The following is a 26,907-nucleotide window of genomic DNA, read 5'->3' as shown; positions in this document are numbered from 1 at the left end:
GGCGCTGGTTTGAACATGTGCCGCATGGAGAGGAAAATATATCAGAAAAATCAGTGTATACACAGGAAGTCTATCGAAGGAGGCGCAAGGGACGAACAAGACAGTGAAAGACCAATACAGTGCAGAATGACCTGAAAGCTGTAAAAATACATACAGACATGGCTCGATCCGAACTAATTGGAGACATTGAACCACAACACCGGACCTTGCCACAAGGCAAGAGAAACACTGAAGAAGCAGAATAACAAGCAGAAGATTGGTGAATTTTCTATTGTAAAAAATGGTAAACAATGGATATTTTACACATCCTAGCATTCCACTTAATACGTTCAAATTCTCTACCCAAAAGCCTATGTCCTGTATCTAAATATTACTTATTTTCACAAAATAATGTTTGAATGAAGAAGGCTTCTTGAATTCATGGTTAGGTGACTCCATTAAATACATTACTGAGAAAAATATATGAATCAATGAAAAAAATTTCAGGATTATCTGGGTTAATCTTCAGTGGCAGTTTGAATATCTGATGTAATTTTACAAGTACCACCCAGAGGGGAATCCGTCAGTGTATTCTAGGATGAAAGGAATTTCAGCAATTCATATTTCTGCTTACGTCCATCACAGATAGCGGATGATCAGATTGAATAATTTGTTATTTTCACCTCGACCAGGTCTATAAGTATGAAGACTGTGGATGAGCGGCACTTAGTGGTCAGCTAAGTGCCATGTGTTGCTCAACAAGTGGAAGGTAACCTCAACACTAAGTAGTCTGCTCAGGCCCTTGTGTCTCTCCACAAGTGAAGGGAACCTGAGTACTAAGTGGTTAGTTCAGGGCCATGTGCCTCTCCACAAGAAGAAATCTCACTTCTTAAATGTTCAAATTCCTGACAGGAATCAAACTTACGTCCTTCCTTTACCATCTCAGCTTGTGTGTCAGGGACAGTGAAAGGCAACGTGGATCAGTGACAGAGTATTGGTCTCCGTATCCCACTGAGGTACTCGGACTTTTGGGGGGTGGAAGTGATAATTACTGTGTAACAGCTTAAATGTAGAACAAGATTCCTACTCTGTTTCTTGCCGGCCGGTTACAGACATCCATTAGTTATTTCAAGTGCGTTGTACTTACTTAGTGATGGTGGTGGTGATTATTGTTTTAAGAGGAAGTACAACTAGGGAACAATCCTCTATATAACACTAATAAGAGGGGAAAAAATGGAAGGGGTCTGACACTTCAAAAAATGAAGCTATTGGCCAAAGGAAAACAAGGACCACGAAGGGCGTGAAAATGAAGGACTCCCCAGCCCTTGCAAACCTAATAGCGTTGAGGTTGGAAAAGAACAAGAGTTGACCAAGGGAGGTCAGATAGGATAGATGAAAGTGAGAAGCCTGCCACAAGTAAGTGGAAGCAAAGCCAGAACTCATCTAAGTGTCCCATGGTTGCAAATCCATGCTCCAAAGTTCAATGACCCGGGGGCCCTTTTTAGTCCCCTCTTATTCTACCGCCCCCATCCACAGTTACTTAGTGGTGGTAAACATAAAGTTAGCATAGCTTCTTGAAACAGTACGTGTGCTCTTTCTGTTGCAGAGAATGAGCAAACAACCTACTAAGATGTATGTCGACAAAAACTTAGCTACAGGGAAATGGCTTGTAATTTTAACAAACATGTTGAAAAAAGGCACCCAATAATAATAATTCTTATAAAAATTTAGAAAACTCCATTGGCACATGAAGTTCTAATAGTGTTTATGGGCTCAAATATCAGGTCCTGAACAGTAATTGCAAGCGTCATTTTGAGTAGCTGTCTGTCATAAATCATCATCAACTGGAACCTATGCGGAATGATGGAACAGTTGGTACAATAACATATTTTACCTGTTGAGAAGGTTTGAGATTGAAATTTTTGTAAGAATGGTCATGTTCATCTATTCAAAGGCTTTGTAAGTACTTCGCGATATGCGTTAAAATTAAGAAATGTCCAAAGACAAATGAATAAGATACGGTATGTCAAGAAAATAAAAATTAAATCAGCAAAATATAAAGCAAGAAAACCAAGAAGAGAGTGTAAAGTCACATGACTGAAGCACAAACTTAAACTCCAATAAAGCACAAGGCACTCAAGCATTAAAATACCGGTATGGTAAATAAATCTTACATTCACTCACAAGAAAATAAGAGAACATCATGTCATTAGGCAAATTACAAAACTTTTACATCGAGTTCTGATGAAAAATATTACAAATTTAAGCTTGCAGTTTTAAAAGTTCTTGTATAAAATTAATTAATGCATAAATTCTGTGATGTTAAACAGTTAATTGCCAGAGATTTCTTTTTTGACATGGCACTGTGGTTACCATCAAATACTATGAAAGATATGATGCAACATCTTGAATACGTCGTTCAAGAAGAAGGTTCCATTCCATAAGAAATTGAATTTTGATGGTAATACAGGCATATTATGAAGTTTCCTTACTTACCAAATGTAGTGTAGAATATCCAGAAACTTAGTCACAAATGCTTCATAAACTGTTCTGATGTAATTCAGTACCAAATCGTAACAGAAAAATTTAGACCTAGTACTGACTAATCAAAATATCTCAAATATTGAATGCACAAAGAGCATAAGGAGCACAGGATGCCAGCGGATATACACCACCAGGCCATAGAAATAGAGCTACGAATTATACTGCATCGGGCTAAACCTAACACTATTGTCCCGACTTCATATTATTGGGAAAAAAGCAAACTATGAAAGTCTGTTAATGAAGCTTGGAGACACGAATTGCAACTCTCTCTATGAATGCACTGAAGCTGATATTGCAACTTTTATTCATCTATAAACAAATCTGTTCCCATGGAAAAAACAGGTAATGGCAAAACATACCCTCTTTGGTTTACAGACAGCATAATTCAAAAATTAAAAGGAAAAGAATATTACAGAAAGCGGAAATAAATTATGGAACATTATGTTCGCCAATACAAACAGCTCAGAGCTCAAATTCAATCCGCACACAAAAGATAAATTGAGACAGTAGAACAAGGTACCAATAATGTAATTAGATCTTTGTTGACATACGTTAGAAGCAGGAGAAAATGAAAATAACATACTAGATAATAAGGATGAATTTGTAGAAGGTTTTATGGACTATTTCCAATCAGTATATTCCCCGCATAAGGTACAATACCACACAACTAACCCTCAATCATTGACTAACAATACATTGCGCATCAACGACTTTGTTTTAGAAGTTGAATAAGCACTTGAAAAGCTGAAACCTAAAGCATCTGCAAGAGCAGACCAAGTACCACCGTATGCGATAAAAGGTTGTTTAGATGCTCTTAAGCATCCACTTCTGTTTATATATAATTTGATTATGAAAACATCCATATTTTCATCTGTCTGGAAATTATCACGTACGTACCCCATACTTAAATCGGGGGATCCCACATTGATAAACAACTACCGGCCTATTTCTATATTATCCGCGTCAGCAAAAGTTTTTGAATGTATGTTATATGTTATGTAATTGAATAATAACATATTTATGACCTCTTATATCAGGTAAAGATGGTATTCTTGGTTACCTTCACTCAACAAGTGTCCATAAAACTTGACACACGTTGACAAATTGATGTAGTATTTAGAAACTTTGAAAAATTACCCAATAAAATTAATGATGACGCCCTGCTGAGTAAGTTAAACCTGCTCAGTTTCTCAAAACAAATATGGCACCTTTTCAGTTCCTATCTGGACCACAGGAAAAAGTTCATTTATTTCCAGAAATATTCCTCCTTGGAATACCCTGTCACTTCAAGGATAATTCAAGAGTCAAATTTAGGCGCTTTAGATTTTCTTGCATTTATCAACGACTTGCCTGCACAAATGAAATATTCCAACTATACGCAGACTGTTTCAAAGTATTCAAGGGTATTTAAAACATAAATGACTGTAAACATCTTCACCTAGATTTGAAAAGTGTATTGGAGTCGGTGACTGAAAATAAACTGTACTTAAATGCAGTAAAACGTATATCAATGTTATTCTCCAGAAGGAAAACTCCCACCTACTACACTTACAAGCTAGGTGACAGTGATTTACGATCTGTTTGCGATATGAAAGAACTTGGGCGTTTCATTTAACCATGAGCTTATTCTCAATTCGCATATACTGAAAGTGGTAGCTGAGTCATACATTATCAGGAATATAAAACCTTAAAAAAGAAACAAAATTGCATTCATCTGTGCAATAGTTAGACCAAAATAGAATATGCCAGAATCGTTGAAAGCCCTAGGTGTCAATCATATGTCTATCAGATTGAAAAATTACAAAAGAGATTTTTAAAATAAGTACAATGTAAAAAAAAAAACAAAAAAAAAACTGGCTACTTATAAACGTATGGTACCCTATAGTGATATCCTTTTAAATTTCAGAGTGGAGAGTTCCGAAATTTGCAGACTTAAGAATGCAGTAACATTTATTTTGTAATTGTAAACTATGCTAATGTATTGATAATCCTGAACGACATTTTCTCTTAAATTTCCATGTAGCTCACTTCAATTCCACAAATATAACATTTCAAAATGAAAAACCAGGGCATGTGCCCATTATAATGCGTCGGTGAACAGACTCTGTAGTATCTTCAACAGCGCCATTCAGAAAAATAATGGCTTTGACTTCAGCCTGCCAATGCAAGAGTTTCTAACAGAGATTCATCGCACAATTAAATGATGATGTAGATGTTGATTCCCACAGGGAATCAGAAATAATTGTTCCGAATGAGTAAATTTATAATACCAATATAAATGGTCCGTTATTGGACATTATAAATTTTCCAGCTAACTCATTCCTGGTTGCCAGCGTTTCGCCCCCGTGTGCTAGGCTGGGCTCATCAGTTGGTACCTAGCACACCCACCAAGACGCTGGATAGTGCATACCGTGGAGGCCACTGCGTAGGCTAATTGTAGCCACCGGCAGTGCCAATGCACTATGAGACATTGTCTCATTATCAAAAATTGATGCCTGCTTGGCCATCAGATGATGTAGATGTTGATTCCCACAGGGAATCAGAAATAATTGTTCCGAATGAGTAAATTTATAATACCAATATAAATGGTCCGTTATTGGACATTATAAATTTTCCAGCTAACTCATTCCTGGTTGCCAGCGTTTCGCCCCCGTGTGCTAGGCTGGGCTCATCAGTTGGTACCTAGCACACCCACCAAGACGCTGGATAGTGCATACCGTGGAGGCCACTGCGTAGGCTAATTGTAGCCACCGGCAGTGCCAATGCACTATGAGACATTGTCTCATTATCAAAAATTGATGCCTGCTTGGCCATCAGATGATGTAGATGTTGATTCCCACAGGGAATCAGAAATAATTGTTCCGAATGAGTAAATTTATAATACCAATATAAATGGTCCGTTATTGGACATTATAAATTTTCCAGCTAACTCATTCCTGGTTGCCAGCGTTTCGCCCCCGTGTGCTAGGCTGGGCTCATCAGTTGGTACCTAGCACACCCACCAAGACGCTGGATAGTGCATACCGTGGAGGCCACTGCGTAGGCTAATTGTAGCCACCGGCAGTGCCAATGCACTATGAGACATTGTCTCATTATCAAAAATTGATGCCTGCTTGGCCATCAGATGATGTAGATGTTGATTCCCACAGGGAATCAGAAATAATTGTTCCGAATGAGTAAATTTATAATACCAATATAAATGGTCCGTTATTGGACATTATAAATTTTCCAGCTAACTCATTCCTGGTTGCCAGCGTTTCGCCCCCGTGTGCTAGGCTGGGCTCATCAGTTGGTACCTAGCACACCCACCAAGACGCTGGATAGTGCATACCGTGGAGGCCACTGCGTAGGCTAATTGTAGCCACCGGCAGTGCCAATGCACTATGAGACATTGTCTCATTATCAAAAATTGATGCCTGCTTGGCCATCAGATGATGTAGATGTTGATTCCCACAGGGAATCAGAAATAATTGTTCCGAATGAGTAAATTTATAATACCAATATAAATGGTCCGTTATTGGACATTATAAATTTTCCAGCTAACTCATTCCTGGTTGCCAGCGTTTCGCCCCCGTGTGCTAGGCTGGGCTCATCAGTTGGTACCTAGCACACCCACCAAGACGCTGGATAGTGCATACCGTGGAGGCCACTGCGTAGGCTAATTGTAGCCACCGGCAGTGCCAATGCACTATGAGACATTGTCTCATTATCAAAAATTGATGCCTGCTTGGCCATCAGATGATGTAGATGTTGATTCCCACAGGGAATCAGAAATAATTGTTCCGAATGAGTAAATTTATAATACCAATATAAATGGTCCGTTATTGGACATTATAAATTTTCCAGCTAACTCATTCCTGGTTGCCAGCGTTTTGCCCCCGTGTGCTAGGCTGGGCTCATCAGTTGGTACCTAGCACACCCACCAAGACGCTGGATAGTGCATACCGTGGAGGCCACTGCGTAGGCTAATTGTAGCCACCGGCAGTGCCAATGCACTATGAGACATTGTCTCATTATCAAAAATTGATGCCTGCTTGGCCATCAGATGATGTAGATGTTGATTCCCACAGGGAATCAGAAATAATTGTTCCGAATGAGTAAATTTATAATACCAATATAAATGGTCCGTTATTGGACATTATAAATTTTCCAGCTAACTCATTCCTGGTTGCCAGCGTTTCGCCCCCGTGTGCTAGGCTGGGCTCATCAGTTGGTACCTAGCACACCCACCAAGACGCTGGATAGTGCATACCGTGGAGGCCACTGCATAGGCTAATTGTAGCCACCGGCAGTGCCAATGCACTATGAGACATTGTCTCATTATCAAAAATTGATGCCTGCTTGGCCATCAGATGATGTAGATGTTGATTCCCACAGGGAATCAGAAATAATTGTTCCGAATGAGTAAATTTATAATACCAATATAAATGGTCCGTTATTGGACATTATAAATTTTCCAGCTAACTCATTCCTGGTTGCCAGCGTTTCGCCCCCGTGTGCTAGGCTGGGCTCATCAGTTGGTACCTAGCACACCCACCAAGACGCTGGATAGTGCATACCGTGGAGGCCACTGCGTAGGCTAATTGTAGCCACCGGCAGTGCCAATGCACTATGAGACATTGTCTCATTATCAAAAATTGATGCCTGCTTGGCCATCAGATGATGTAGATCTTGATTCCCACAGGGAATCAGAAATAATTGTTCCGAATGAGTAAATTTATAATACCAATATAAATGGTCCGTTATTGGACATTATAAATTTTCCAGCTAACTCATTCCTGGTTGCCAGCGTTTCGCCCCCGTGTGCTAGGCTGGGCTCATCAGTTGGTACCTAGCACACCCACCAAGACGCTGGATAGTGCATACCGTGGAGGCCACTGCGTAGGCTAATTGTAGCCACCGGCAGTGCCAATGCACTATGAGACATTGTCTCATTATCAAAAATTGATGCCTGCTTGGCCATCAGATGATGTAGATGTTGATTCCCACAGGGAATCAGAAATAATTGTTCCGAATGAGTAAATTTATAATACCAATATAAATGGTCCGTTATTGGACATTATAAATTTTCCAGCTAACTCATTCCTGGTTGCCAGCGTTTCGCCCCCGTGTGCTAGGCTGGGCTCATCAGTTGGTACCTAGCACACCCACCAAGACGCTGGATAGTGCATACCGTGGAGGCCACTGCGTAGGCTAATTGTAGCCACCGGCAGTGCCAATGCACTATGAGACATTGTCTCATTATCAAAAATTGATGCCTGCTTGGCCATCAGATGATGTAGATGTTGATTCCCACAGGGAATCAGAAATAATTGTTCCGAATGAGTAAATTTATAATACCAATATAAATGGTCCGTTATTGGACATTATAAATTTTCCAGCTAACTCATTCCTGGTTGCCAGCGTTTCGCCCCCGCTGGCAACCAGGAATGAGTTAGCTGGAAAATTTATAATGTCCAATAACGGACCATTTATATTGGTATTATAAATTTACTCATTCGGAACAATTATTTCTGATTCCCTGTGGGAATCAACATCTACATCATCTGATGGCCAAGCAGGCATCAATTTTTGATAATGAGACAATGTCTCATAGTGCATTGGCACTGCCGGTGGCTACAATTAGCCTACGCAGTGGCCTCCACGTTATGCACTATCCAGCGTCTTGGTGGGTGTGCTAGGTACCAACTGATGAGCCCAGCCTAGCACACGGGGGCGAAACGCTGGCAACCAGGAATGAGTTAGCTGGAAAATTTATAATGTCCAATAACGGACCATTTATATTGGTATTATAAATTTACTCATTCGGAACAATTATTTCTGATTCCCTGTGGGAATCAACATCTACATCATCTGATGGCCAAGCAGGCATCAATTTTTGATAATGAGACAATGTCTCATAGTGCATTGGCACTGCCGGTGGCTACAATTAGCCTACGCAGTGGCCTCCACGGTATGCACTATCCAGCGTCTTGGTGGGTGTGCTAGGTACCAACTGATGAGCCCAGCCTAGCACACGGGGGCGAAACGCTGGCAACCAGGAATGAGTTAGCTGGAAAATTTATAATGTCCAATAACGGACCATTTATATTGGTATTATAAATTTACTCATTCGGAACAATTATTTCTGATTCCCTGTGGGAATCAACATCTACATCATCTGATGGCCAAGCAGGCATCAATTTTTGATAATGAGACAATGTCTCATAGTGCATTGGCACTGCCGGTGGCTACAATTAGCCTACGCAGTGGCCTCCACGGTATGCACTATCCAGCGTCTTGGTGGGTGTGCTAGGTACCAACTGATGAGCCCAGCCTAGCACACGGGGGCGAAACGCTGGCAACCAGGAATGAGTTAGCTGGAAAATTTATAATGTCCAATAACGGACCATTTATATTGGTATTATAAATTTACTCATTCGGAACAATTATTTCTGATTCCCTGTGGGAATCAACATCTACATCATCTGATGGCCAAGCAGGCATCAATTTTTGATAATGAGACAATGTCTCATAGTGCATTGGCACTGCCGGTGGCTACAATTAGCCTACGCAGTGGCCTCCACGGTATGCACTATCCAGCGTCTTGGTGGGTGTGCTAGGTACCAACTGATGAGCCCAGCCTAGCACACGGGGGCGAAACGCTGGCAACCAGGAATGAGTTAGCTGGAAAATTTATAATGTCCAATAACGGACCATTTATATTGGTATTACAATTAAATGATGTCATAAAAATCGTGGAAATCAAAGATCTATGTATTGTAAGGTGAAATTCTATAATGTTATGCTTGTAAGTGAATTGTTTCATTCCTTTCGTCATTTTACGTTGTGTGTTTTTTCACCATGTTAATATGCAGCTCTTTTAGTTTCTTCAAAAATATTTTGATGTTCTTGTTGTTGGGTCATCAGTCCACAGACTGGTTTCATGCAGCCTTCCATGCCACCCTATCCTGTGCTAACACTTTCATTTCTATATAACTATTACATATTACACCTGCTTGTCATATTCATACCTTGGTTTACTCCTATAATTTTTACCACCTACAGTTTCCTAAAAGAACTAACTGAACAAGATCTGCCCTAGCATTCTGTCTCTTCTCCTCATAAAATTTAGTAAAATCAATCTCCTCTCACCAATTTGATTCAATATCTTTTCATTTGTGACTTGATTTATCCATCTTGCCCTCAGAAATCTTCTGTAACACCATATTTCATAAGCTGCTACTCTCTTTCTTTCTGAGCTTGTTATTGCCCATGTTTCACTTCCAATGTTCAAAGGCCTCCATTGCTTGTGCTAGTCTGCATTTTATGTCCTCCCTACTTCTGCCATCGTTAGTTATTTTACTACCCAAGTAACAATATTCATCTGCTTTTTTTTAAAGATTTCATTCTTCCTAATTTAATATTACCTACATCACCTGACTTCGGACGACTGCACTCCATTCCTTTTGTTTCGGACTTATTTATTTTCATCTTGTACTTCATACCCAATACTCTGTCCAAACCATTCAGCAATATCTCTAGATCTCCTGCAGTCTCAGATAAAATAACAATATTATCAGCAAATCTCAGGGTTTTCATTTCCTCTCCATGGATTGTGCTTCCCTTTTCAAATTCCTCTTTGGTCTCCTTTATGGCCTCTTCTATATAAACATTGAAAGGGAAGGTAGACAATCTGCAGCCTTGCTTCACTCCTTTCTGGATTTATGCTTCCTTACTGATTGTAGATAATTCTTCGCTCTCAGTATCTGATCCCCATCACCTTCAGAATCTCAAATAGCATGGTCCAATGAATTTTATCAAATGCCTTTTCTAGATCTATGAATGCCATGTATATGGACTTATCAATAATTCAATCCTCTAAGATCAGACGTAAAGTCAAGATTGCTTCACGTGTTCCTGCGTTTCTTCTGAAGCCAAATTGATCTTCTCCCAACTCAGTTTCAACTTGCCTTTCCATTCTTCTCTAAATAATACATGCAAAAATTTTTCAGGCATATGGTAATAAACTAATGGTGTAGTAGTTTTCACATTTGTCAGCACTAGCTTTCTTGCAAATAGGTATATCAACATTATGCTGAAAATTGGATGGCACTTCTCCTATCTCATGCATCTTACACACTAAATGGAATAACCTTGCCATGCTGGTTTCTCCTAAGGCAGTCAGTAATTTTGAGGAAATGTCATCAATTCCAGCTGCTTTGTCCCTATTTAGGTCTCTCAAAGCTCTGTCAAATTCTGACCTCCAAACTGGGCCTCCCATTTCATCAGCATCAACAGTTTCTTCTAGTTCCAGAACCACATTATCTACGTCTTTACCTTGATACAACTGTTGGATATGTTCCTGCCAACTTTCTGCCATGTCTTCTTTCCCTATAAAAGGTTTTTCATCGATGCTCTTAATATTCATACACCTAGTTTCCCTTTCTCCAAAGGTTTCCTTGATTTTCCTGTATGCAGCATCTACCTTTCCTAGGACCATGCAAACTTCAACATCCTTGCACTTCTCTTTCACCCATTCTTCCTTAGCTATCCTGCACTTGCTATCCACTTCATACTTTAATTGCCTGTATTCATTTCTGCCATCTTCATTTTTTTTGCCTTCTTGTATTTTCGTTGTTCATCAATCAGATCTCGTATTTCCCGAGTTTTCCATTGATTCCTAGATGTCCTTCCACCCTAACATTTCTTCAGCAGCCCTACTGACTGTATTCTTCATGACTATTCATTATTCCTCTGTTGTGTTTCCTTCAGCCTTTTCATTTAGTGCTTGTGTAACATGTTCCTTGAAACAATCCCCTTTCTTTAAACTTGATTAGATCCATCTCCTTTAATTCTTTCCTTTCTCTAATTTTTTCAACTTCAGAAGGCATTTCATGACCAACAAGTTGCGGTTAAAGTCCACGTCTACTCATGGGAAAGGTTTGCAATCCAACACCTGGTTGCTGAACCTCTGCCTAATAATGATGAAGGCTATTTGATACCTTCCAGTGTCACCAGGTTTTGTCTGCACATACAGCTGTCGTGTGGTGTTTTAAACAAGTATTAGCAAGGACTAAATTATGACTAGTGCAGAATTCAACCAGCTGGCTTCCTCTTTCATTCCTTGTATTATGTTCTCTTCCTTGGCCTACCACTACATTCCAATCTCCTAACACATCCTAACATAATTAGATTCTTGTCACCTTTTGCATATTGTATCAAATCTTCTATCTCTTCATATAACCTTTTGATTTCTTCATTTTCATCATCCACTGAACTAGTAAGCATATAGACCTGCACGATTGTGGTTTGGTGTCTATCTTGACAACAATGATCTTTTCATTATGCTGGTTGTAGTAGCTTACCTGCTGCCCTATTTTCTTATTCATTTTTAAACCAACTCCTGCAGTTCCCATATTTGATTTTGTGTTGAAAAATTCTGTAGTTACCTGACCAAAAATCCTGCTCTTCCTGCCAACATACTTCACTTGAACAAACTACAACTTTAGTTTATCCATCTTCCTTTTCAGATTCTCTAACATACCACAATGATTCAAACTTTCAGAATTCCATGTACTGACTCATAGAATGTCAGTATCCATCTTCCTGAAGATTGCTCCCTCCCGTGTAGTCCTGACCCAGAGTTCCGAATGGAGGACTATTTTACTTCTGGAATATTTTATCTAGGAGGAAACCATCACCAGTATGTCATTCATACAAAAAGAACTGCATGTCCTTGGTAGTTAGCTACAGCTATAGTTTCACGCTGCTTTCAGCCACGTAGCAATATCAACTTAGCTAAGTCTGATTTGTTGGCTGAATGGTCAGCATAATGGCCTTTGGTTCAGAGGGGCCTGGGTTTGATTTTCAGACAGGTCGGGAATTTTAACCTTGAGTGGCCAATACCAATGGCTCGGGGGCTGGGTGTTTGTGCTGTCCCCAACATCGCTGCAACTTACACACCACACATAATACTATCCTCCACCACCATGACACACAGTTACCTATACATGGCAGATGCCGCCCACCCTCATCGGAGGGTCTGCCTTATGAGGGCTACACCCAGCTAGAAATAGCCACACGAAGTTATTATTATAACACAGCTGAGCCACGTTGAGTATCATTACAAGGTCATATCAGTTGATCATCTAGACTGCCACCCTTGCAAGTTTCAAAAGGCTGCTACTCCCCTTTCGATGAACGATTCATTAGACTGGTCTATCAACAGATACCCATCTAATACAGTTTCACTTGCAGCTCAGCTATCTGCTTTACTGGGACATGCAAGCCTTCCCACCATGGCTAGGTCACGATGTTTACAGAGGAGGATACTTTGATATATTACATGAATATTATAGGAGAGTAGGTTAGATAAAATTATAGAATATAGTTTAAATAAATAAATAAATAAATAAATAAATAAATTCAACTGACTAAGCTATGTAGACAATAGATGGTGTCCTTTGCCTTCTATACCAAGGAATAAGATTACATGCAAAAGTCTAGTTGCTTTGATGGTTAGACAATGCCTCTCAACAAGATATAACAGGAAGAAGAAAACAAAATTAAACCCCATCCAAATATAGGAATATGCATTGCAGAATAATAATTTTGTGTGTGTGTGAAAAGTGTTCATAATCAACATTTCTTGTCTGTGTTCATATTACAAGACTGTTCTCTAAAATAGCCTATTGTGTCGTGTTACACAAGAATTACAAAGAAACAGGGAAATTCGTACCTTGAAGAGTTAACATATTTTGGCATTCTTCAGTTGTGTGCATGGCTCTACTACAATTAATGAGGGAATATAAGCTGGTACCGGGCATTTCTAAGGACTGAAATGAATATTTCCTGTCAATAGTTGTAAATGTACAGTAAGAACAATTCAATGCATCACATAACAGACGAGAAGATTTGAACCATCCACAAAATCATATAAACTTTTCAGAAGTACGAGTTTCCATCACCAATGTGGTTTGAAGTCAAACCTTAGGCTATGACAAGCCACTGCAGAACCTACCGATACAATCAATATCCTGTCAAGGTGCAGCTGACAGCACAAGTTCGAGCTTATACAATCAAATTGCACGTAGCACACAACTGACAATCAAACATCATTCAAGCAGTAACCAACAAATGTGTAACAGTAAAAAAGTAATTAACAAATAACCCAATGGCATACCCACAATTCAAAGGAGATTACCACATTACAAGTTTGAAAACAATATATACCCTGTGCTACTCTGTTATGCCACTGATATAATAATAACAATTTTGAAATAAAATTATATCATTACATCATTAATTACCTACATTTATGAGATAATAAAAATCACATAGGTGAAGAATTCTGGCAATTTTTCAGGCCACCTGCACAAATTTAAAACTTTACTTGTAGCTGTACACTTTATTAATTTATAATAATTGTATGAATGTGTTTGCAATCTAAACAGTACAAAATCTTGACTGACAATGAGCACTAAAGTGAATAGTAGGAAAAGGCTACAATCATCTACTGTGACCACAACACTGGAACAAACTTCAGTTCAATACCACAATATCTTGAGCTATCGCCTTGCTACGGATACAACAATGTGGATGTTTTACTTCAAAACTTCATTTCTAAAATACATATTCTGCATTGATGTCCTCAAATAGACGAATTTGACTTATACAGTAGATCTGCAAAGATCATAAAAAATGTATTCTAACCAAATAAATAATTTTTAAAATGAAATTCCTTCTGTTATCACACTATTGAACTGAGCCATCAACAAAATGATTAATGAAGCTAAATTATGTTAATTTGAAATAATTATACCTAGCTCTACTAGAGATTTTTTGCAGATATATATTCACTAAAACTGCATCAAGTAACATTAAATATGGTCTTAAATTTCCTGAACATGTTAGGTAATTTCAACCAAAAGATATAAGATATTGGAGTTTAAATGTACGGTAACCTTGTAAAGAAAGGATTAAATTGATGTAAATGGCCTGCTTACAGAGATAAAACACCCACTACTGAACACAGCACTGAATAGCTACAAGACATTCCACACTGTATGGGGTTTCTGGTATACGTACTGTGTTTCTTCTTTGATGAACGGCACAAGCTGATCAACCGTACTTTGTTCCATGGATATTTCCACCTTAATATCGGTAGAAGGCTACAAGTAAAAAATAAGAAAAACAGAATAAAGAGGCGAGGAACAAAAATATAGAAACAAGAAACAGGTGAGAAAATAAATTTCATACTGGCAGAACAGAAGTATAATTAATTTATGTCCCAATGTAAACACATAAGAGCAGAAAGGAACATACAAGTGATAAGACAGATAAGAACATCTAAAGAACACACAATAGGATAGGACTAGATGATGTAGTAACAGAGAAAGAGAAACTTGAAAGGACAAAGACTATCTCCAAAATCTTACCTACTACCCTTCCTTGCTTCTCTGTCCCTTTCTGTAGATCCCCCTTCCCACACTGACTAGCTATATTCCTTAACTCTTATATTCACATTACCATGTTCTCATCTTTCTATACATGACTTGACATGTTACTTCTTTGTTGCCTTCCATGTTCCTGAAAATGAAAATCCACAGCCTGTTTCCAGTCATCTGACCGGGTCAGAAATGGAATGAACAAAGCCCCATCTAGTGGTGAGAATAGGAAATGTGCAGGCTGCCGAAGCCTGTCACACTCCTCTGGGGCAATGATTAATGACTGACAGATGAAAAGAAATGATAATGGAGAGTGTTGCTGGAATGAAAGATGACAGGGAAAACTGGAGTACCCAGAGAAAAACCTATCCTGCCTCCGCTTTGACCAGCAGAAATCTCACATGGAGTGACCGGGATTTGAACCATGGTATCACGCGGTGAGAGACCGGTGCGCTGCCGCCTGAGCCATGGAGGCGTATTCCATGTTCCTATATATCTTCTTTCCTGAAACACCTCACTGTAATATCAAATAATTCCATATTATTCCTACCACTTTTCAGCAAGTGGTCAATGCCTGGATTATAACCATAGAAATATCCATCATCCCTCCCTGCACATCACATTAAGACCAACAAGCAAAGATCAATCGATCATAAAATCTATCAATCAGCATTTAGGGCAGTCACCCGGGTGCCAGATTGTTTATCGGTTGTTTATGCAAACAAAGAATTTGGAAATTTATAAAACAACTCCCTTGGTAAATTATTTCAAACCCTACCATCTCTTCATATAAATTAATATACAATTGAACCTGACTTATACGAATATCAAGGGGAAGAGAAAAAACTACTTGTAACTCAGAATTACTTAGAAATCAAACTTATGCAATACATCACATATTTACTGAAAAACCAACGGAATAGACCTACATGTGTAAAGCCTTGCAAATAATAAATACATTAAGACAGAAAATATTATTTTGAACTTGGCCCGGCCTTAAAGAAATCAGATAGTTTGGCTTGTTTCACTTTTCTTGCATTAAGAATATAAAACCTCCTTTAGCAAACTTTGTAATGCATTCAAAGCATTTTCACTACAACTTTTCGCACTGATGTAACGCCTACACACTTCAATTGCACTTAACACTTCACTCAGTTCAGGTGTCAAGATTCAAGTCGTTATCTCCATCTCCAATGTCACTATCGCTTGTAGCTGGTCCATCACCGCCGCGTTGTTGGAGGTAGTTTGAGGAAGTTTGTAATATCCACCTGCATTGGTGGCGAGAAGTACTGTTACACGAATTTTACTTTTCTACCCTCCGTGGCATGAGTCACCTTTTTCAGCTAATGTCTTATTAGGAAGGAGATTGTTGAATAGGCCGGTTTCATCACAGTTGTAGATGTTTGGAGGCTGATAATCGCTTACGATACCCGGCAGAACCTCCTCTTTCCAGTGTTACACCGTGACGCCTGCAGATTTTGAGTCACCGCAAATTGTTCTCCCTATAATTCCATGACGATATTTAAATCCTTGCAACCATCCCAATGAAGCCTTGAAAGCAGCAATGATACTCATCATTTTAGCTAAATCTATCGCCTTTGCCTTCAGCATGTCTGCACTAATTGGTAGAGCTGCAGCCATGCTCTGGTTTAGCTTGTATTGAAGCGAGTCTTCGTAACATGATCAGGTCTAGCTATGGTAGAGAGTATAACGTACCGTGCTGGTTCGATTCATTAAATTTGGGGCTTAAATGCTAATTGTTAAATATCTCGAAAACGGTGTATCGTAGAGCAAAACGGACAAAATTTTTCTGCCTAATACTCAGGTTTGCAGTATCAGGAACAAGAAAAACATAGTCTAATGATGAGATCAATGGTTCGATTCCTACTTAAGCCCTTTGGCACTGGCAGTTATCTAATTCTACAAGATGGTGGCTGCTATCATGAGACACAAGATGGCTTGAGACGTCCTAGGGATGCTTACGCAAGATGGCTGGAACCATGTGAAAAGTGCTTTCTTCAAATCTAGGTACCATCCTTCTTGCTGATGGCTGCGTTTGCTGATTTTGAACCCAGTTTTAAGAACTCATCCAAAATAGCGTTTCTTTTACTGATGACTGTACATAGCGTGGTATAAGCAATGCCTAAGTCTGAAGCGATTTCAGTTTTTGTTTTGTGCGGATTAGCGTCCACTTTTCGTATAACTTTTCCCTTTTCTGTTCTCCATGGATAATCAAAAGCAACTGAATGACAAAACTACTGTTCAACAGTAAACACAAGATACCGGCATCGTGGACATTTTATTCTCCGTTGTTCCCACGAAAGAAATTCTCATATTCAAACAAATTTACTGTATTTTCTTTTGTTTACGCACCGAAACCGCCCATTTTGCTTACAATGTACCTTAATCTTTGGCGGCGTCTTAAAAAATGATGAAGGTAGAGAAGGAGCGAAGGGGGCTCATCTTTGTAAAGCCGCCAGTAAGTTTTTTTTTTTTGCTAGTTGTTTTACGTTGCACCGACACTGATAGGTCTTACGGTGACGATGGGACAGGAAAGGTCTAGGAGTAAGAAGGAAGCGGCCGTGGCCTTAGTTAAGGTATAGCCCCAGCATTTGCCTGGTGTGAAAATGGGAAACCACGGAAAACCATTTTCAGGGCTGCCGACAGTGGGGTTTGAACCTACTATCTCCCGAATACTGGATACTGGCCGCACTTAAGCGACTGCAGCTATCGAGCTCGGTCCGCCAGTAAGTAAGGGTCAACAATGTCACTCGGCGAAACTCTGTTTCAGCACCAAAACCCGATCGCTCTATTTGCTCCTACGCCGACAAAGAGGAAACTTCGTAAATACAGTAGTTTCTTTTTAAAATAGCACATTCTCATTATAATTACACAAAACTCAGTTATATTTCACTGGCACTTAATTACATATTACGTAATTAATTACGTATAAACGGATTACATATAAATAAGATTTAATTAACACGCTTTTAAATTATATTCTGCCAGGACCTAAAGGAAATTACGTACAAATATGAATTACGTAGAACCGAGTTACGTATAAAGCAGGTTTAACTGTATATGAGAAAAGGTCTACTTGAATTCTAACTTATCTTCCTATTGAAATCTTTCCTATTTTTAAAGATGAAACTTATTTATCTACTAATGTCATTCCAAGCCAACTCTCCACTGACATCTCAGAATATATCGCTTAGTCGAGCAGCGTGTCTTCTTTCTCCAAGACTTCCGAGCCCAAACTTTGCAACATTTCTGTAACACTACTGTTTTGTCAGAAATTGCCCACAAAATATGGAGCTGCTTTCAGTGGATAATTTCCTATTCTCTAATCAAGTAATACTGGTGATGGTCCCATACTCTAATTTTGGCCTTACCGGAGATTATTATGCCCTCTCCTTTATGACTCCTGAACAACCACATACAGTAATCTTATGAAGAGATCTGTAAATTTTATTTTCAATTCTGTTTATGTGATAACCCCAATGAGGATCTTTCCTTATTATGAATACCTAGGTACTTACAGAGATACCCATGAGGAACTTTCACACCATTGTTGTTTGAGTCATCAGTCCATAGACTGGTTTGATGCAGCTCTCCATGCCACCCTATCCTGTGCTAACCTTTTCATTTCTACGTAACTATTGCATCCTACATCTGCTCTAATCTGCCAGTCATATTCATAACTTGGTCTACCCCTACCGTTCTTACCACCTACTCTTCCTTCAAAAACCATCTGAGCAAGTCCTGGGTGTCTTAAGATGTGTCCTATCATTCTATCTCTTCTTCTCGTCAAATTTAGCCAAATCGATCTTCTCTCACCAATTCGATTCAGTATCTCTTCATTCGTGATCTGATCTATCCATCTCACCTTCAGCATCCTTCTGTAACACCACATTTCAAAAGCTTCTATTCTCTTTCTTTCTGAGCTAGTTATCGTCCATGTTTCACTTCCATACAATGACACGCTTAACACGAAAGTCTTCAAAAATATCTTTCTAATTCCTATATCAATGCTTGAAGTGAGCGAATTTATTTTCTTAAGAAAGCTCTTCCTTGCTTGTGCTAATCTGCATTTCATGTCCTCCTTACTTCCGCCATTGTTAGTTATTTTACTACCCAAGTAACAATATTCATTTACTTCCTTTAAGACTTAATTTCCTAATCTAATATTTCCTGCATCACCTGCCTTCATTCGACTGCACTCCATTACATTTGTTTTGGACTTATTTATTTTCATCTTGTACTCCTTACCCAAGACTTCATCCATACCCTTCAGCAGCTTCTCAAGATCTTCTGCAGTCTCAGATAAAATAACAATATCATCGGCAAATCTCAAGGATTTGATTTCCTCTCCTTGGATTGTGATTCCCTTTCCAAATTCCTTTTTGATTTTTTTTACTGCCTGTTCTATGTAAACACTGAAAAGGGGAGAGGACAAACTGCAGCCTTGCCTCACTCCTTTCTGGATTGCTGCTTCTTTTTCAAAGCCCTCGATTCTTATTACTGCAGACTGAGTTTTATACATATTGTAGATAATTCTTTGTTCTCGGTATCTGATCTCAATCACCTTCAGAATCAAAATAGCTTGTTCCAATCAACATTATCGAATGCCTTTTATAGATCTACAAATGTCATGTACATGGTCTTGTCCTTCTTGATTCGATCCTCTAAGATCAGACGTAAAGTCAGAATTGCTTCATGGGTTCCTACATTTCTTCTGAAGCCAAACTGATCTTCTCCCAACTCAGCTTCAACTTGTTTTTCCATTCTTCTGTAAATAATACGTGTTAAAATTTTGCAGGGATGAGATACTAAACTAATAGTGCAGTAATTTTCACACCTGTCAGCACCGGCTTTCTTGGGAATAGGTATAACAACATTCTGACGAAAATCGGATGGGACTTCTCCTGTCTCATACATCTTGCACACTAAATGAAATAGCCTTACCATGCTGGTTTCTCCTAAGGCAATCAAGAGGGAATGTCATTAATTCCAGGTGCCTTGTTCCTATTTAGGTCACTCACAGCTCTGTCAAACTCTGACCTCAAAATTGGGTCTCCCATTTCATCAGCATCAACAACCTCTTCTTGTTCAAGAACAAAATTATCTACATCTTTACCTCGATACAACTGTTGGATATGTTCCTGCCATCTTTCTGCTTTGTCTTCTTTCCCTAGAAGTGGCTTTCCATCTGAGCTCTTAATATTTGTACACCTAGATTTTCTTTCTCCAAAGATTTCCTTGATTTTCCTATATGCAGCATCTACCTCTCCTAAAACCATACAACCTTCGACATCCTCGCACTTTTCCTTCGGCCATTCTTCCTTAGCTACCTTGCACTTTCTATCCACTTCATTCTTTAATCACCTGTATTCTTTTCTGCCCTCTTCATTTCTAGCATTCTTGTATTTTCGTCGTTCATCAATCAGGTCTAGTATCTCCTTAGTTATCCACTGATTCTCAGTTGATCTTTTCTTCCTTCCTAACATTTCTTCAGCAGCCCTACTGACTTCATTCTTCATGACTCTCCACTCTTCCTCTATAGTGTTTCCTTCAGCCTTTTCATTTAGTCCTTGTGCAACATGTTCCTTGAAACAATCCCTCACACTCTTTTCTTTCAACTTGTCTAGATCCCATCTTTTTGCATTCTTTCCTTTCTTCAATTTCTTCAACTTCAGATGGCATTTCATGACCAACAAGTTGTGGTCAGAGTCCACGTCTGCTCCTGGGAAAGTTTTGCAATCCAACACCTGGTTTCTGAATCTCTGCCTAATCATAATGAAGTCTATTTGATACCTTCCAGTGTCTCCAGGTCTCGTCCACCTATACAGCCGTTGTTTGTGGTGTTTGAACCAAGTATTGGCAAGGACTAAATTATGATCAGTGCAGAATTCAACCAGCCAACTTCTTCTTTCGTTTCTTTGTCCCAATCCAAATTCTCCTACTGTACTACCTTCTCTTCCTTGGCCTACCACTGCATTCCAGTCTCCCATCACAATTAGATTCTCGGCACCTTTTACATATTGTATTAAATCTTCTATCTCTTCATATATTCTTTCGACTTCCACATCATCCGCTGAGCTAGTAGGCATATAGACTTGCACTATTGTGGTGGGCATTGGTTTGGTGTCTGTCTTGACGACAATAATTCTTTCACTATGCTGGTCATAGTAGCTTACCTGCTGCCCTATTTTCATAGAAATAACAATTAGTGGCTCAGAAAGTTGAGGCACTGGCCTTCTGACTCCAACTTGGCAGGTTCGATCCTGACTCAGTGTGGTGGTATTGAAGGTGCTCAAATACGTCAGCCTCATATTGTTAGAGTTACTGGCACGTAAAAGCACTCCTTCAGGACTAAATTCTGCACCTTGGCATCTCCGAAACCGTAAAGTAGTTAGTGGGACATAAAGCCAATAATATTATTATTTTTAGAAACGACAATGACACTAAATGGAGGAGCTAAAGCACATCAATCCAGGTACTATCCGCTGAGAAGATGACAGACCAAGTCCTACTTAGCATTACCCTTGTAAAAATTAAAAATAGCTATGGCCAATTGCAGAGCACTTGATAATTCTCAACAATGGCCCACAGACCAACTTCATTTCATAACGTGTTGTTCCAAGCCTGCGAATCAAGAAGAAAAGAAGCATCTTAAAAATATAGGCATTCAGAGATTTCACTTTGCAAGCAAACACTATCATCAATGCAGAAGTTTACTCCAATCTGAGCAACAACAATTTCAACAGACTGCACTGTCCTTTCTAAAATAACTGATCATTTCCTGTCCTACTGGAACATTCGTAGAGACTTTACACTTGCTGATGTCATTTTCCTCTCTCCTCAAACAGATCTATTCCCAGGAAGTGAAATTTTCATGCGACATTTAATAAAGGAACAGAAAACTCGTGAGAATTAACAAGTTCTCCAAAACACAAAATTGGGACGAATCGTGAGTGGTTTATCTACAAACAAGAAAGGAGGATGAGAAAACTACACCTCATCAATCTCTATTCCTACACAACCTACAAAACATAATTCAACTAGTTTGGAACATACAAGAGGAGGCCACTACAGGATAAGGAGTGTAAAGCAGACTTCCAGAACACATGACAACAGGCATGTCAGGCAGATACACTGCAGAACTCGCTATTAACCCATGGTAACTTGCGTGGCAGGGAAAAGGCCACGTGCTCGCTCTTCAACTATGCCGTTGGTTGTGCGGCTGGCAGACTTGCCCCCGTCCACAATATCCATGTTATTACCAGGAAAATATGCTGTTACAGCAGTCATCAGTCACAGGAGTCTTGTCTGGAGTGAAGACTGTTAGAGTCTGGTGCTTTAGACCACGCGCGTGCTCTTGTGTAACAAATGTTGTAGTCTCCTGAACCACGCGCAAGTGCTCATGTGATATAATTTCTGTTACCAACATGAACTCAACTGAACAAGAAAACATTCTCAGGTTGCTTCAAAGTGTTGAAAAAGATCAGTTTCATAATGAACAATTAGAAAGGGAACTAGGTGCAGTTAAAAGAAACCTGTTCAGTGATGAGGAAAATAAAAGTGAGGAGACTTGTATTCGAAGGAAGAGACAGATGAGATAGAAGATGTAAAAAAAAATTTACAATTAATTTTTGAAAACAACCTATTCAATACTTTGAAGTCTTTACGACCACGATAGTCACACGTAAAAATAGAAGATGTTGTCGAGAACAATGACCACAACACTGACACTGAAGAAACTGCTGACTCTGAAGATGAAGAAACGAATGTGAAATACTTCAAAATTCCTCAGTATACCGGAAGAGATATGACTACAGTATGGGACATGCACTGCAGAGCAAACAATGGCCACAGGCATACCAGATGGAGTAATATTGTTTCTGACCTGCCTAGACCAACGCAATGAACCAGAAATTTCACCTCACCTTTGGAATCCTGGAAGCTTTTTTTTTTTCCAGATGGTATACGGGACCAGATTGTTACATACACCAATATTTGGATTGCACAGGCAAGAGTAAATTATGAAAAGAACAGGGTCGCTGTCAATACTAATAGAGCCGAGATGAAAGCGGTCACCGGACTGTTTTACTTAGGTAGTTTATTAAAATTTTCCCACACTAACTTGAGAGATTTATGGGCAACAGACGGAACTGGTGTACAACAATTCCGTACTACTATGAGTCCAAAAGATTCCAATTCCTTCTGCAAGCTATTAGGTTTGATGACATACATACCAGGAAGGAAAGGACAAAAGAAGAACTTGCTCCAATACCAGAAATATTTCAAGGTTTTGTTGACAGCTGCAAAAGTCTGGAGAATACATCACCATACACGAGATGCCTGAGGCGTTTCAGGTATGGTGTACATTTAAACTGTATATTGCTAACAAGCCCGCAGGTATGGCATGAAGATCTACGCCCTTGCAGACGCAAGAACATATTATACTAGCAACATGGAAGTATAAAGAGGCAAGCAGCCTGATGGAGAGCTTTCATTGAATAACAGTGCTCAAAGTGTTGTTGAGAGGCTGGTGGAACTAATTTCACAACGCAGGAGAAATGTTACCACAGACAACAGGTACACATCCATTCCTCTTGCTCAGAGCCAGGTGACCAATCACCGACTTACACTGGTTGGTACTGTCAGGAAAAATAAATGGGAAATTACACTTATCTTTGTTGAAACAAAGAACAGACCAGAAAGAAAGCAGTGTGTTTGGTTTTGGCCAAGGAGGAGTTTTATTATCATACGACCTCAAAAAGAACAAGGCTGTTATTGTATCCGTCCATGAATGGAGACGATGCAATTGACCCCTTATCAGGCGATGCCAATAAACCTGACATGTTGACATTTTATAACATTACGAAAGGTGGAGCAGGCATAGTTGACGAGTTAAAGGGCAATTATTTGGTTTCAAGAATCAGTAACTGCTGGTCATTCACTCTTTTCTACTCCCTTCTAAATATTGGTGGAATAAGCAAATATGTGATTCTTTACAGTAAATTCGACAGGATGGAATGAAGGCAGTTTCTGAAGACTCTATCTACAAAATGGCGCAGAGACTATAGGGAGTATCGCGCATCACTGACATGCATTACCCAGGACATCGGAATGAGGCTCCAGGAATTTCTAGGGATCAGCAATGAACCGAGACCAGCTGAAAGAGAACCACAGTATCAAGGAATGTGTGCATACAGTGCAAGGAAAAAAGAACAGAAAGACCAAAATAACGTGTGTGCACTGTTCAAATTACATTTGCAGGGAATGCACAATAATCCCTAGTCTGGACTGTGCACATCGGAACCTCGAAGAAGAGGACTAAGAGGAGTTTTCTGCTATTCCTGCGTTAATATTACGTACATGACACATTACGTTGTACAGTGTAAAGAAATTTCCTTAATTGCCCCGGAAAATTTTTAGTTTTTTTTTGTATAAGTTTCTTTCAATATACTTCATGTGTTATGTCCATTTTAATTTCAGAAACTTCAGTTTCATGTAGCAGTTTTTAAATATACTTCATTCCTTATGTCCATATTAATCTTAGAAATTTTATTTTTATTCAGCAGTTTTTCAATCAATGTGAGTGTTAATACCAGATGACTAGAGCTTTATAGTCAATGATGATATTAGACTGCAATTCTAAAGGGATTGTCCTGGGGGGTTTAATAACGTTAAGAGTTTGAGGGTTTAGAGGAAGTTACATGCTTATGATCGCTCATGGGTTATGTTCTTCTGGTTTATGTCCATTTCTTATGTCCATTTTAATTTGGGAAATTGTTTAATTAATGTAGCATTGTTAATTTAGTTTGTATAGTGATTAATAAAATTTGTGCTGTTTTATTACATTGTTTACATTACTTTATTATATGTTTATGTTGTAATACCAAATAAAAACAATATAATTGAGTAAAATATGATAAAAGCATCAAACGAATCATAAAACAAAACAGAAACATTACTAAAAAGTAACTAATCAACAGTCTGTCCATTTTAAAGTGATATTTCACTTAATTGTGATCTTTTAGACCATGCACGCGCCTTCACATTAGAAGTCAGCGCCCCAGTCCTTGCGGGTTAAGAAAGGCTCTTTAAAACTTGGTAGATCTACACAATTCGCAGTTCAGCATGCCTTATCCTTGGAAGAAAAGACAGAAACGCAATAAGAAGTTTAATCAAGAATATATTAAATCCACAGGAGAATATGAGTCACTTGGCCATACGAAGGAAATTGATGTCAAAACCTTGGAGGAAGAAAATTACTATTAAATTCCACATCAACACTGTCATAAAGCAGTCAAGCTCAACTACAAAAACACTTGTGTTCAACCCCTCAGTCAAGTCTGACAATGACATAAGTCTCAGCGACATTCAGCTTGTAGGGCTATCTATGCAAGAACATCCCTTCTCTCTAATCATCCAATTGCGGGCTCCACAAATAGCATTTACAGTGGACATAGAAAAATGTATCATGAGGTGAACATCAACCCTAACATTTACAACCTACATGGCAAGATAGGCCACAATAGCCAATGAAAACATACGGACTCACAGCCATAAACTAAAGAATAGCATTCCTCACCATAAGAAATTCAACGAAGAAGAAGGTATGGGCTTTCCTCATGCAGAAAACATCATAAATCAAGACTTCTACGTAGACGACTGTATTTCCGGCGTGGTGAATTACAGGAAGCAATCAAAATTTGTGAAGAACTACTAAACCTTCTCAATCACAGATGCTTCAACTTACGACATGACCAGTCTAGCTGAATTCAATTCCAGCTCACCTCAGAGAGATGCAACCAAATCAACTTATAGATTATGATAATGATGTATTAAAATATTAGGAGTAATCTGGGCATCATTTCAGAATCAATTTCATGTCATACATAACCTGAGAAAAGAACACAAACAACATACAAATGCTTCAAAAAAATGCATGGTTCTATATAGAATTTTATCCATCTTCGATTCCTTAGGACTTGTAGGTCCAATTGTTAAACTCTGAAAGCTTGTGGTAAAAAGTGTACATGTCAGATTATTTAGCAATGAAGCTCGAGTGACAGCAATGTTGTTCTGTGTAAAATGCAAGGTAGCACAGCTAAAATCAATGTCTGGAGATCTGCGCAGCCCTTCTCTTGACAAGACTACTCAAGAAGACATAAAAATGCCTCTGAGTTTGAACTTGTCAAAGATACATATGAGTGGCACAATGTGCCATCCAAGGACAAACACGCAGACTACAAATGAACAAACGAGGGCGAGTCAATAAATAAGTCGCAAAACTGAATTGAGGCAAAAATAATCAAAGTAACTTTCTGACATTTATTTTACCTTTCTGCATATTCACCCTGTACATTCAGGCACTTATCCCATCTCTTTACAAGTCCTTGAAAACCAGCAGCAAAGAAGTCCTTTGGTTGCTGTCGCAGCCAACGTGTAACCTCATAGATTATGGCATCATCTCTATGAAAATGGCAGCCACCCAAATGATTTTTTAGAGGCCGAAACAGATGAAAATGGAATCGTCTTGAACTTTTTCCTTGTTGGGGAGGTGGTATGTTTCCATTCCATAGACGATCATTTGGATTCAGGTTGAAAGTGGTGAATCTAACACTCGTACTCCGTAACCATTCGTGCCAGGAAGTCCTCTCCTTCCTCTGTGTACCGAGTGAGATGCTGCAAGGACAGACCCGTTCTGTTCAGTTTGTGTTGCTCAGTCAACTGGCGGGGCACCTACCGTGCACAAACTTTATGAAACTGCAACTGCTCATGCACGACGTTTCATGCAGTTCCATGTGAACAGCCTACAGCACACACACTATGTCATCAATCGTCACATGCCGGTCATTACGGATGAGTTGATCCACACGCTGTAATGTGGTTGCAGTTGACACCTCCGCAGGACGACCAGGACGCTCCCCCTCTCTGATGCTTT

At 39.1% G+C, this 26,907-nt stretch overlaps 1 protein-coding gene across 1 annotated transcript in view; it reads right to left on the bottom strand.

Moving 5' to 3' along the window:
• Positions 1–26,907, bottom strand: part of LOC136885387 (gastrula zinc finger protein XlCGF8.2DB-like) — a 54,086-nt gene that overhangs the window by 5,926 nt on the left and 21,253 nt on the right. The window contains exon 3 of the mRNA XM_068230270.1: positions 14,593–14,675. Coding sequence (XP_068086371.1) covers positions 14,593–14,675 — 83 coding nt within the window. The remainder of the gene's footprint in view (positions 1–14,592; positions 14,676–26,907) is intronic.

This window comes from Anabrus simplex, chromosome 14, assembly GCF_040414725.1.
Source record: "Anabrus simplex isolate iqAnaSimp1 chromosome 14, ASM4041472v1, whole genome shotgun sequence".
NCBI lineage: Eukaryota > Metazoa > Arthropoda > Insecta > Orthoptera > Tettigoniidae > Anabrus > Anabrus simplex.
The sequence above is the reverse complement of the archived record's forward strand: the minus strand, read 5'-3'. Positions and strand labels throughout refer to the sequence as shown.